Raw genomic sequence first — 14,505 nt, forward strand, 5'->3', positions numbered from 1 at the left:
TCTGAAAGAGCCGCACAGTCCACCCCGGGAGTTGGGAGGAGCGGTAGTGGCTTGAATCACACACAGGACCACACTTGGGGTTCTTATACTTGAACTTTATTTAGATTGGAATGAAGTGGTGACTGAAAGTAACTACATAATATGACATCAAAGATAAGCAAAGTAACCATAGAAGGATTCAAAACAACAACAAAGAAGTTAAAATTGACAAAAATGATTTTATGACGGGAGTTGTCACGGTGTGCTGCATTCACAAGTCACTGAATTCATATAAGCAACAAACTCACAGCTGACACTTGTTCCTGTGTGACGTTCCTCAAATAAGTTAGAACTGACCTGGTCTTAGCTTTTGTGCTCTGATGTGGTAAGGCACTGATAAAACACACATTCCCAGACACAAACCCAGAGAATAGGTCGATCAGTGTGTTTTAATACCTACTGTATATGTAACAAAGGTTTGGATTTTTTTCCCCCTAAAATAATAAATGCCTTCATTAAAGAAACTGCATATTGTGTTTACTTGTGTTATCTTTGTCTAATATTCAAATTTGTTTAATGATCTGAAACATTTAAGTGTGACCAACATGCAAAAAAAGAGGGAAAGCAGGAAGGCAGCAAATACTTTGTCAGTGTATGTACAGTAACATGTAACTTGGCATTAGTGTCATTGTGAGAACGAAAATTCCCAGCCTACTGTCAGAATTACCCTTTTCCAACACTGTTACTTGCACTTAGGGATGCACCGATACCGATACTGGTATCGGGTATCGGGGCCGATACTGTAAAATGTGTGTGTTCTCATACTCGTAAAAGTCAAAGGAGCTTGCAAAGAAAAGCGTCTGGACTTATTTAAGTTACTTGAAGACGTTTCATCTCTCATCTGAGAAGCTTCTTCAGTTCTAAGGTCAAATGGTGGAGAGTCCCAGATTTAAACCTAGTGCGATTATCCCCCCACAGAGGGACAAAAGGACCCCCTGATGATCCTCTAATCGCCTGAGCCAAGGTGTGAAACTGGGTGTGGGTCCCAATCAGCCAGGGTTTCGGGTGAGTTCATTGTGAAACCTGGCCCCACCTTATCATGCGAATTCCTGAGGTCAGATGACCCAGGATGTGAGTGGGCGTTAAGGCGTCTGGGAAGGGATCTCAAAACTGGATTATAGATGGCAGAGAGTTGGTGTCGTAAACCATCACCTCTGTTCAAAGATGGCCGCTCACAGTGGACACAGATGGCTTCTTTCACTCCTCTTTCAAACCATCTGTCCTCTCTGTCCAAAATGTGAACATTGGCATCCTGGTGTCTGATCTTCATCAGAAGCCATTTACGTCCTGGCTGATTGGGACCCACACCCAGTTCCACACCTTGGCTCAGGCGATTAGAGGATCATCAGGGGGTCCTTTTGTCCCTCTGTGGGGGGACACTCCCACTAGGTTTATATCTGGGACTCTCCACCATTTGACCTTAGAACTGAAGAAGCTTCTCGGATGAGAGGTGAAACATCTTCAAGCAACTTAAAGAAGACCAGACGCTTTTCTTTGCAAGCTCCTTTGACTACGATGACCTGGATGACTGAGAACCTTCACAGACATACTTGTAAAAGTTAACCGATACCATGAACCGATACTAACTTATTTCATTAATCAGAGGGTGGCTTGTCATTTCTGTTGTAGTTTTTTAGATTGGCCACTAGGGGGACATCCTGCGCTAAACAGGCACAGGGTTAGGCGAGTGAGACTGGCGGCTCCAGATAAAAAAGAGAAACTGGAGGCTGCTGTAGCTAGGCTAAACAAAATGTCAGCAGTGTGGACCGGAACAGCCAACTTTAACTCAGGTTTTGGAAAAGCGAAGAAAAATGTCGAGAAAATCCACAGGCAGTTAAAATAACAGAGGCTCTGACTCATTTTATCGCTCTGGATGACCAGCCAATGCAGGTCATGGAAAACATAGGATTGCACCGTTTTCTCAGCATACTCGAGCTGCAATATGAAATATAATAAATAAACGTGTTGAACATGTTAAAAGTATTTATTATTCTGAAAGCTCGGGACAGTGCCAATAATTCAGTTTTGTTAAATTACAATGTGGAGACTCCGCAATAATTTAACAGAAGTGCTTATTTTTCACTTGAAATTTTTTTGTGGTCATTTTTATTAAGATTTTATTTTTTATCGGCAGAGAATAAAATAAAACCTGTCTTCCAATTCATTGCATTTGTGTGTGTGTGTGTGTGTGGTAGAAGTATCGGTTTTTGTACTCTGTATCGGCAAGTACTCAGATCCAAGTATCGGTTTGAAAAAATTGGTATCGTTGCATCCCTACTTGCACTACTACCATTACTTGACCAACACCTAGTTTTAACCATAAAGATGGGAGAATAGAAGCTAGTTATTTTGGCTATTGTCTATTATATTTCTCCCTTCCTTTCTTTTATGTGCCTTTTTTCACTCTTATGTGTATCCATTCAGTCTGAGCCCAGATTTAGGCCTCTTGCCACCAATAAATGTTGCTGACAGCCAACATAAGTGGCATTTCTTTTAGTAGTTCTAGCTGTTAATTACATCGCCCTCAGCACAAAATCCAATTTGCACCAAATTTCATACAGTTCTGCTCCAACAGTTACAAAACAGCCAGCACTCAGCATCAGTTCAGCACCATCTACGTTTAAGTGGTTTCAGATCGTTCCTTCCAGCTATAATTTCCATCAGATTTTAATCATAAACAATGACGGTGCTACACCTGATTTACTCCTACTTTCCTATAAATCTTGACACACCTTCACTTTGCCTGTAGCATCACCCTCCATGGTGCAACCATTTTCATCAGAGGTTTATCATTCCATTAACTAGCATTACAAACATGTCTGCAGAAATAGCTTTCTGTTCATTCACAAGTGTTCATGTGGGCTGAGAACATAAAAAGCAACAACAAAAAACATAAAACAACAGAGAAGGCCCAGAAAGAGCCATGGTATACATACAGGTTACCCAAAATAGTTAAAGCCGGAAAAGTCGTCATGAACTGGGCATAGCAAAGTGACTTTGCTATGGGAAGAGGAATCTTGCAGATTTTGTCAACCTGCAAGTCCACAGACCATTAGTCTGACACCAATGACTGACAGTTTGTTCATCTAAATACACCCCAGTACATTTGGGCACAGTTCAGTGCACAAGTCTTACACCATGGCTAAATCAATAGCCCTGGATGCATAACGCCCCCAACGAAGAAAATTCCCTTCCCTCTGGTAAAGTCTGTGTAGGTTTGACTAGATGGTTTTGGATACCCTGGAAATGCTCTCTCTAGGCTTCTGGTACAGGTTCATGTGCTTGTAAAATGGCACTCTTCAAGTTTTTGTAAATTAGACCTTGGGAAACAGTGGAAAACAAGCCCCCTGAGCCTTACTTGCTAACTGTAACTGCAACATTAGTAGCAGTTTAGTAGCTTTACGCTCAAACCTCGCAAAGTAAATATCAACATCTGCCTCAGAAAATACAAGAGTCACATTGCTATCTTTAATGAAGTTAAATGGTTATACACACCCTGGTGCACCAGGAATCATAGCATCAGAGGCTTCAACCACTTAAGTGCCAACTTTCTCCCTCGTGTCTTTCTGACATGCTAAACACACTCTCAGTCTAGCATCCACCCAGGCAGCTAAGATAGAGCTTTTACCCTCTGATGCTCATTAGCAAACAGAATGACTGGTTAGTGGCGTTAAATGACTGGAGAATCTTACAGGTGGCAGTAATGCATCATTCTGGATGTTAGCTGCTGTTAAGCATCAAAGAAGAAGAACTGCACGCTAAGCTACAAGCACAAAATCAGATTGTTATATGCACACAAATTAAAATGCAACAACACCTTTCCACAGACCTACCTGTCTTCTGGAGCAGGCTTGAGACATCTTTATAGACAATTTCAGCTTGTTGAGAATAGATTCCTTAATATACATCAGAGTTAAAGAGAATATAGTTTGGGATTGCTTTTAATATCACAATATGGCGGTTAATGGGTATACAAAATAGAAAATAGGCCTGGAATGGGAACAAAGAACTGGGGTACAGGGCAGAAGGACAATCAACCCCCACCCCCAGGGCAGGAAGCAAGAGTTACTGAGGGTGAGGGGCAGACCATTGCCAATGGACGCTACCTTAAAAGGAGATGGGGGTCAGCACCCCTGGCCACTGTACCGGTGTATTTTCATTGTGGGGGTGTTTACTGTAGGAGGAGGAGACCAGAGGTTATAACTGCAACTGCTGTGTGGAATTCTTTAGATGAGCCTTTAGAATAGGACTGCCGTGTGCTGATCTCCAGATGCATCTGTAAGGAAAATCATAAAAGGATTGTGTAAAACATGGAAACATCTCTGCGTGATTTTTACCAAGACAAAAAGAATCGGAGGGAGAGATCGGCGTTATCCCTTTTCACAAGCTTTACATCATGTTCATTTTTTTCATCTTGTGAAGGTTTGCCAGTTTAATGATAAGTCAGGGGTAACTATTAAATATATACGTTATATTTATTGAAAACAACTTTTTACCACATTTACCATACATACCAATGTTCTGAATTATAGGCAGTGTTGGGAAGGTTACTTTTAAAATGTATTCCATTACAGAATACAGAATACATGCCCCAAAATGTATTCTGTAACGTATTCAGTTACGTTACTCAATGAGAGTAACGTATTCTGAATACTTTGGATTACTTAATATATTATCATGCTGTTTACAACTACGTGAATGTACTATTGCTGTGATTTATTACTGTTACTGAAGGTCCGCGGCTCCGAACCGTAGTAAAGGGACCTCTGGCTAATACGGTGGGTTCTGTGTCGGCTCGTAGCCGAAAACTAGCTTTACTTTGTTGTCTGGGTCAACTTTGCTAGCAGAGACAGAGAGAGGCGTTGAAAGGCTGCTCCAACAGAACTTATTGTTTCGGAGGAAAACACGAACACAGCGTACAGTCGAGTCTTAATAGCTTACTTACAACTGGGCTCGTCAGGCACTCTTCTTGGCTGCAGTGGTTATTATTATATTTACATGCTTCCAGCTCCCATTTTTGCTCGATGACAGCTCGTACTTTTCCTTTTTCTCCCTCCCTCGCTCACAGACACATAACGTGTATGGCAGTCCATTCTCCCTGCAGCACGGACTACACTGCCTATGATGCTACATTCTTTAGAGCTATACCGGTAGCATTCTGCCTATTAGCTTAGCACAACAACAACAAAAAGGCCTCTCTCACCCAGGAAACACGCAGAGAGAGAGCGTCACCCTGTAACCATGGCAACTGCAACGCTGCCGCCTGGAACAACAGAACGTAGCTGTCAAACAAAACCCAAACAGTCCTGACCCGCCACAATATGAAACAGGGAAGTACCGCCGTGTAATCTATTTATTTCAACAAAGTAACTGTATTCTAAATACCACCTTTTTAAACGGTAACTGTAACGGAATACAGTTACTCTTATTTTGTATTTTAAATACGTAACGGCGGTACATGTATTTCGTTACTCCCCAACACTGCTAATAGGATGCGGTCAGCATTACCTGAGATACACAGGAAGAAGAGGAAGAAGATGTCCGGGAGTTATTTAAAAAACAATGATCATCTGACAACCAAGCATGCACAGAACACAGTGAATGAATTACGAAAGGCAGGCTTAGAAAATAACTCAAAGTCATCCATCAGTCCTGTTCTCCCCTCGGGTGAACACAGTGAAACAAACAAGCATTCACACTCTCACATGCACCAGTTAATATACCGTGCATGTCTTTGAACTCTGGAAGCAAACTAGAGCACTAAGAGGAAAGTCACAAAGGCACAGAGAGAAAGAATCAATTCAAAAGCTAACCTACATGTTCTTCTAAACTATGGAAGGAAATGCTGAGAAATATTTGGTCTCTGTTGTTATTAATTAAGAACTTTGTCTTAACCTGAGTCCTGACCCGCCACAATATGAAACAGGGAAGTACCGCCGTGTAATCCATTTATTTCAACGAAGTAACTGTATTCTAAATACCACCTTTTTAAACGGTAACTGTAACGAATACAGTTACTCATATTTTGTATTTTAAATACGTAACGGCGGTACATGTATTCCGTTACTCCCCAACACTGATTATAGGTGCTTGAAGTACACAAGGGGGGTTGTGTACTTTAAGTGCCTATTACATATACTAAAGTAATGGTGTAAAAAAAATCTGTTTGGTTTTGAGGGGGTCAGATAGGAGGCCACCACAGGGTGCTGCTCACTTTAAAACATATAAAGCAGAAATTATGGTTCTGAAACTCATAATTTTAAAATCCACTGTAAAGTCTTCATCAGAATAAAATATTACAGCATTTACAGTAATATTTCAGAGGTCAGGATTATTGTACTTCCTGTTTCTGTTGATTATCTATTTCCTGGATTAGACAAAGTAAGCAGTAAACAGTGTCTCATTAACCATTGTGGATTAGTTGAGGCAGAGCACGCTCACTACACTGGGATTAGATGCTGGAATTAATCACACAGCTTTAAGGTAATCTGGTTGAGGAACCCACACGTACATACATAATGATGGTTTTAAGATCACCGCAATGCAAAGAAGGAATCACAGGGCTTCAGTGTGGCACTCACATCATCATGCAGGACTTATAAAGCGGAAGCAGCTACACACACTAATGACAGTGTGGCAAAGTAATCCTACTCCAGAAGGAAACCAAACACAGCATTACACTGCAGTATGTGATTAAAACAGCTTTCCCTATTAAATCAGTCAAAATGAAGCAAACAAATGAAGCATTTAGAAGTTTTCTCAGGGGGATGTTGTTTCACAATTAAACTAAATGACACAGCCAGGAGAAACTGCAAGACCACTCTACAATTGTTGTGAGACAAAGTTCTTAATTAATAACAACAGAGACCAAATATTTCTCAGCATTTCCTTCCATAGTTTAGAAGAACATGTAGGTTAGCTTTTGAATTGATTCTTTCTCTCTGTGCCTTTGTGACTTTCCTCTTAGTGCTCTAGTTTGCTTCCAGAGTTCAAAGACATGCACGGTATATTAACTGGTGCATGTGAGAGTGTGAATGCTTGTTTGTTTCACTGTGTTCACCCGAGGGGAGAACAGGACGGATGGATGACTTTGAGTTATTTTCTAAGCCTGCCTTTCGTAATTCATTCACTGTGTTCTGTGCATGCTTGGTTGTCAGATGATCATTGTTTTTTAAATAACTCCCAGACATCTTCTTCCTCTTCTTCCTGTGTATCTCAGGTAATGCTGACCGCATCCTATTAGCAGTGTTGGGGAGTAACGGAATACATGTACCGCCGTTACGTATTTAAAATACAAAATAAGAGTAACTGTATTCCGTTACAGTTACCGTTTAAAAAGGTGGTATTTAGAATACAGTTACTTTGTTGAAATAAATGGATTACACGGCGGTACTTCCCTGTTTCATATTGTGGCGGGTCAGGACTGTTTGGGTTTTGTTTGACAGCTACGTTCTGTTGTTCCAGGTGGCAGCGTTGCGGTTGCCATGGTTACAGGGTGACGCTCTCTCTCTGCGTGTTTCCTGGGTGAGAGAGCGCCTGTTGTTGTTGTTGTGCTAAGCTAATAGGCAGAATGCTACAGATATAGCTCTAAAGAATGTAGCATCATAGGCAGTGTAGTCCGTGCTGCAGGGAGAATGGACTGCCATACACGTTATGTGTCTGTGAGCGAGGGAGGGAGAAAAAGGAAAAGTATGAGCTAATCATCAAGCTAAAACGTGAGCTGGAAGCATGTAAATATAATAATAACCACTGCAGCCAAGAAGAGCGCCTGATGAGCCCAGTTATAAGTAAGCTATTAAGACTCGACTGTACACCGTGTTCGTGTTTTCCTCCAAAAACAATAAGTTCCCTTGGAGCAGCCTTTCAACGCCTCTCTCTGTCTCCCGCAAGCAAAGTTGACCCAGACAACAAAGTAAAGCTAGTTTTCGGCTACCAGCCGACACAGAACCCACCATATTAGCCAGAGGTCCCTTTACTACGGTTCGGAGCCGCGGACCTTCAGTAACAGTAATAAATCACAGCAATAGTACATTCACGTAGTTGTAAACAGCATGATAATATATTAAGTAATCCAAAGTATTCAGAATACGTTACTCTCATTGAGTAACGTAACTGAATACGTTACAGAATACATTTCGGGGCATGTATTCTGTAATCTGTAATGGAATACATTTTAAAAGTAACCTTCCCAACACTGCCTATTAGTCATTGCTGGCACCAGACATCAACATGGGGGATGATTCTGTGAAATAGGGTTTATTTGTGTTTAAGCTTGTGGCTTTATTGACTTTGCTGACCGTGCTATACTGCTATTGGCAGGATGACTGGATACCAGCAACTAATTGTGGGGGAAAGAGTCTTGTTTGTGTTGTAAAGTGTTATTGTTATATAACATTAGGTTTCATGTTTTCATGATGTCCATTGCACCTTTTTTATTCAAATAACTGTTGATAATATAATAACTTATTGCAGCTGCTGCTCTATTAATAATATTTACGTATCCGAAAGGATGCACTCATAGATCAGCACCACTCTTTTTTGTTTCCAGTGACTCACGTGTATTGACTTTTGTAAATCAATCACAATGTGTAAACAGGATAAGAAGACTATGGATAAAAATGTAGTGTCGTGCATATAAGTTGGACACCTGGTATACTACCTGCTGATAAGACCCTCACGTGTAGTCATCTATTTATGTGCATCTACAGCATTAAAATGTGTTATATTGATGAGTATTTATGTATTAATGGTCTTCCAAATTTCACCTGAGGGCTTTTGTTGCTTATGTAGATCATGTGACTTATAATAACGCCCCTGATTTGCGCCAATGACCTTACAGCTTGAGTCACGGTTTTATACCTTCTCCTTCCGGTTTATCAGCTGATATAAGCCGTCCCCTTTGTGTTTGTGCGGTGACATAATGGCAGGGTCATCTGCGCAGAGTAGCACAGCGGAGCGCATCGGATACATAAGCAGAATCGAGAGCTTCAGCGCTTGTCACCGTCTTCACAGGTACATCGCCTCCATCTCTCCTCCGTTACGGAGGAAGCAGGCTGATAGAGAGTCGTCCCGAAAGCGGGTTTATTTCAAACACCTTCTTAAAGCACTCACACTGAAGTGCGCCGAATGAAAGTAGCTTTCACCTGGTGGCGCAGGGTTTGCGTTTGACATGTACTGAAGTGTGTTTTTACAAGAGCGAGTAAAATCCCGTGTATCGTGGATGGAGGATCGTGGAGAAGTGAAGCGCGATGATTAGGATGCTGAATAAGTGATGTGGATCGTTTGGAGCAGGGGAAAGTCACTGTCACGGTGTCACTGACACCCGTGTTCTTGCTCTTTAGCGGATTAAAGCTTTTGGTGTTTGCGGCATTCTGCTTAAACTCAGAAAGATTCGCGGAATATCCACTCATGCTGCATTTACGTGCAGTCGGCGCTGTCGAAAACGAGCCTATCCAAAGATTAATTGGAGACGACTTAATTAGATCTAGATCCAGATGTCAAACTCCAGGCCTCGAGGGCCGGTGTCCTGCAGGTTTTAGATGTGTCCAGCTGATTTAAATGGCTAAATTATCTCCTCAACATGTTTTGAAGTTCTCCAGAGGCCTGGTAATAAACTAATCATTTGATTCAGGTGTGGTGATCGAGGGTGAGATCTAAAACCTGCAGGACACCGGCCCTCGAGGCCTGGAGTTTGACACCCCGATCTAGATCAACATTTTATGCTGTGCTAATAAACATCTTTTACTATACTGTTTGGTGTACAATTTTTGTTGTTGTTAAGCAATAACACGTTACCTAGTATACGTCTACAAAATGTGACAGTTACACTGTTAAAAATCAAAATACTTGAGCTTAGCGTACTTTTATTGGCTTTTTGTCATCTCTTTATACTACATGACTGTTAGAAATGCACATTAAAGAGCTTTTGACTGTCTTGGCCAAAAGGCTTTCCTGACTATTCCTTCACATCTCATTCAGCATTCACCTGAGTGATGAGGAGAATAAAGAAGTGTACGGAAAGTGCAACAATCCCAACGGTCACGGACACAACTACAAAGGTTTGTCACACTCCTTCACTTAATTTAACGAACTATATTAGGAGTGTAATGCTCTTCATTCATCGTTCTCGTTTCTCCCCACAGTGGAGGTAACAGTGCGTGGAAAGGTATCTGGAACATTTTTGTGAGGAATCCATGTCACCCTAGTAATAAATAGGAAAACCTGTTTCAGGAACAAGTGTTTTCTGTATATGTTTTCAGATTGATGCTAAAACTGGCATGGTCATGAATCTGACTGACTTGAAGAAATGTATCGAGGTAACTTTTTTTTTTTTCTTTTCCTTTTTTTTTCTTTTTTTTAAATTCTTAATGGAATTTAAAAACTGGCTAAATGTTACTCAAAAAAACAGACTTGTTTTGGACTGGGTTTAGCTTGATAAAAGCTGTTTTGGATGCGAAGATTAATTAAATTTTTCAGTTTTTATTACCAATTTGATAGTAAATAACTCAATTACTTATGTGCTAATTAAAATTATTATTGTATAGTTTTGAGGTTTTAACTGTTGTAAATATTAACAGGTTTATAGACAGTTTTTATTATGTTAAGTTGGTAAATTTGTGCACTACTTCTACAACATGCAGACTAAAATTGTCCTTTGTTAGTTTTACACAGAACATTTAGGATGACCTACATTAGCTCTGTATGGAACAAACTCTGAAGTTAGTAACTAACTGCCCAGTTGGTGCACAGTATATTGAAACGTTTTAAATTAAAAACAGTGCTTCTCCTGCAGGAAGTCATCATGATTCCACTGGACCATAAAAACCTTGATAAGGATGTTCCATATTTTACTACGGTTGTCAGGTGTGTACCCTTTCAGGCTATTGTCACCAATCTTATTACAGATTAATTTGGTTTTCCTCACTGAAACTTCTTTTTCATCTGCCCACTTAGCACAACAGAGAATGTGGCTGTTTACATCTGGGACAACATGGTGAAGGTTCTCCCGCCCGGCCTGCTCTATGAGATCAAGATTCACGAGACCGACAAGAACGTGGTTGTGTATCGAGGAGAGTAGTGAAGCAGTGTTTGGTTTAGAAGCCCTAAAGTGCCATTCCTTTCTACTTATTTTAGGCTAATTGTTTACGGACTGACTTCACTCTGGTCACACGTAGTTTGAAAGTCTTTTAGACGTTGTTCCTTTTGCACAGCAGAGATTTCATAGATACTGCCATGTATATTCTTGTAAACAGAATCCTATTTATGATCTCATCATTTTGAGGAAAATTTGCCATAAATGAGAGAACAGAAGCCTGAAAAATGTGGTTATAAAATAAACTGTCAAGCATATTGTAGACTGAATTCAATTAAATAAAAATTGATTCTCACTGGTGGTTTTGGGCCTCATTAGATATGGTTTACACAACAGGAGGTCTGACCTCCCTCCAGAGGATGGAGAAATTTAATGAACCAAATTCAAAAGTAATACAGGTGACGCAGACCTGACCAATCAGAAGCATCCTTTGTTTCATGCTAGTATTAACAAATGGTAAAAAAATTACCAGAAGTCTGATATTTACATGTCATTTGGCATAAATATGAAAATGAGTTGTGAACATCCTAATAAGATATTCTCAGTCCAACAGTGACATCTAGTGGAATAAAAACATCCCTCTCAGCTCGGTGGAGTAGACCTAACTTTTTCATATGAGTAGAGCTTGGATTTTATTTTCAGATGAAGGGTTTGAGTCAAGAGGTACAGAATTAAAGATGTTGGAAATCTGTTTCCACAGTCTGTAAAGTCATCGGTAGCTGTTGGCAGTGGTTGATCTTCTGTGTTTTGTGAAGTCCAAAGTCAACGCAGGAGCTTAGCAGGAGCTTTGAGAGCTCTTTGTCTGCATCTGTGTGATGCTGATTTCTTTTGTTCAGCTGGATTCAGTATCTGGCTGCAATGCTAAAACTACTGCAGGACCAAATGGTTCGCTGACACATTAATACTGTATGGAACTGGCCAACTGCCTCACCTGACCTGAACCCCATCCCCATATATATGGAGTATTGTCACGACGAAAAGGCCCCAAACAAAAAAATGCAGAAAGAGCTGATGGCAGCTCGCCATAACGAACCACAACGACGCAGTAATTCCTGCTAAAGGAGACTTGACCAAGTACTGAATATTTATAAGAAGGTACACGTGTCTGTCATTTTAACCACTTGATGTCAGTAAAGAGCTGCACATTTCTTAGAGGCTCTGGCACATTTGCACCGGGGTAATAAGTTTACCACAAAAGGTTGGGGGGTGATATGAGCTCATATTTTCTGCTCCCACAAAACTTACCCAAATGAAAGTGGGCGCACTCCTTTCATCTCAAACAGCATTATTGTCATAAAACCTGGATTGTTTTTATTTACATACCTGCAAAAGTCACACCAAGTCACCAGTTTCAAGTAACGTTTGTGAACTTTTAAGTTGTCTAAGATCAAAGGCATGGAAATTAAAAATGCATATATGCTATATGTTGCTGTGTAATGTCTAATGTTAATGCTTCATATTTGGATGCAGAGAGCTTTCAGATTTGGTTTGTGAATCGTAGCTTCAGGCAGCTAAATATTAACTTTTTTGCTGGTGTGAAAAAGTGAGTGCCTTCTCTTTTTTTAGATCCCATCTGATCCCTGAGGATCAGAGGACTGAGGTGCCGTCAGCTTGTCTGATCTCCAAACTTTAGATAGTTGCTATTATGTCTCTGAGGAATGTGCTCCATGAGTAAGTCATAAATTTAAAGCCATCAGTCAAACTACCAGCAGAAATTAAGACCATACACTGTTTCTTTGATTTGATTTGCTCAGTCTTTTTTTAATTTGTGCCTCCAGGATGTCAGGATTCAATAGGACACCACATTTTGGTGACTTTGAGAATGTTATTGAGGAGAGTAATAGGTCAGACTCCTAAATGACCTTTTAAAGCTGATGCTTTTTATTTTTATATTGCTTAAAAATCCAAGAATGTGGAACAATGTGAATGTGAAGGAAAGGACTGAGCAAGAACTACTTCCTCCTGTTACAGAAACTGAACATGTCCACATCCTGATGTATAAAGAACTGTGCCGAATGTTTGGGAAAGGCTGCTGCAGGTTAACAGGCTGGTTTGTAGCCTTGAAAGAAGTAGTAAAAGTATAGGTGACATTCAGCACTACTGATACAGTAGTGGATCTTTTACATCAGTACATCCCCAGCAGGTCCCTGAGGTCATGTGATCAGGGCTTGCTGGTCGTCCAACATACAAGGCTGAAAACAAAAGGCGATAGAGCGTTTGTAGTTGTAGTCCCCAGACTCTGGAGCTCCCTTCCTTTAAGCCTGAGGTCTGTGGACTCAGTGGTTTCATTTAGAAAACATCTTTTTAAACTTGCTTTTGGTTGATTTCTGCTTTTATGTTTTAGTTTTTCTGTGAAGCACTTTGTGATTTTTGTCTTGAAAGGTGCTATACAAATAAAATTTTACTTTACTTACTTACTTTACATGTTGGGGACCAAAATGCTAATACTACATGGTGATTGTACCCATCGACACCAATCTGGTCGTTAAGTGATGACGTGACGAATCCTACTTCCGGGCCTAAAGTAGTCTGCGTTTAATATGGCTTTTGTGTTGTTAACATGTTTAATGTTTTGTATTTTCTTCTATTTAATCTCAAAAAGCTCCTAAAACAGTCAGTGATCACTGTTGACCTCCCTCGGCTTTTATTACCGCTAATCATTTATTTAAGCTCAGTTTTTAAAACCTTAGGATGTAACTACAGCCCAGCCCATGCAGCAGTATATGAATGACTAACCTCGTATTGTGGATGGATTATCTCAGTTGTTCTCCTGGCTGAAGTTTGGTCCTTTTACAGCATCCTGCCATGCGGTTACATTTGTTCCTGACCACCGAGAACACTCACGTTAACTTTTATCGAGTGGGGAAAAAAGTTCGCTTGTTTATATTATGCTAACATAGCTGTGTTGCTAGCGCTCACGTAGCACAACATTATATACCAGCTAGCCAAACTTCAGTAACCCTACAAACGTCACTGCTGCTTAGTTTTCTGTCTTCATTTATGTTGGAAGTGATAACAGAGCTGTACATTTTAATTTGTTTCCAAAACCCTGCAGTCAGGACATGCTATATTGTATTTAGATAGAAGCTAGCGAGCTAACTTCCTGCTAACTTCTAACTCCGTTAAATGTCATAAATTCCGTTTTCATGGATGCCTGGATGTTAAACTCAATTGTTACACCTGGTAGAGCAGAACGCTGATCATTTTATTAAAGATGAAAGACTTTAGACAGTTTTTCAACTCTCAGTAATGCCATAGTGATCGTTTGATATATGGACCTGCAGTGGAGTTTAGGCCCAGACACAGCTAGTGACGTCAGACTTAACGACCGGATAGTAACAATCCTTTGTAAATTGACTATCACTATTACTTAA

General features: G+C 40.4%; 1 protein-coding gene across 1 annotated transcript; it reads left to right on the forward strand.

Moving 5' to 3' along the window:
* Positions 1-8,898: 8,898 nt before the first annotated feature.
* Positions 8,899-13,433, forward strand: pts (6-pyruvoyltetrahydropterin synthase). The gene is made up of 6 exons (XM_085169337.1): positions 8,899-9,051; positions 10,018-10,097; positions 10,182-10,204; positions 10,299-10,355; positions 10,832-10,902; positions 10,993-13,433. Exons 1-6 carry the CDS (start codon positions 8,960-8,962, stop codon positions 11,114-11,116), a joined length of 447 nt encoding a protein of 148 aa, XP_085025463.1. The 5' UTR covers positions 8,899-8,959; the 3' UTR covers positions 11,117-13,433.
* The last annotated feature ends 1,072 nt before the right edge of the window (positions 13,434-14,505 follow it).

This window comes from Neolamprologus multifasciatus, chromosome 8 (genome assembly GCF_963576455.1).
Source record: "Neolamprologus multifasciatus chromosome 8, fNeoMul1.2, whole genome shotgun sequence".
NCBI lineage: Eukaryota > Metazoa > Chordata > Actinopteri > Cichliformes > Cichlidae > Neolamprologus > Neolamprologus multifasciatus.

What these genes read in the sequence shown, in the direction of transcription:
- pts (XM_085169337.1), top strand. Translation starts at nt 8,960, where the DNA reads ATGGCAGGGTCATCTGCGCAGAGTAGCACAGCGGAGCGCATCGGATAC. An exon ending in GCTTGTCACCGTCTTCACAG is followed by an intron (nt 9,052 to 10,017) that starts GTACATCGCCTC and finishes CATCTCATTCAG; the next exon opens with CATTCACCTGAGTGATGAGG. An exon ending in TATTTTACTACGGTTGTCAG is followed by an intron (nt 10,903 to 10,992) that starts GTGTGTACCCTT and finishes CTGCCCACTTAG; the next exon opens with CACAACAGAGAATGTGGCTG.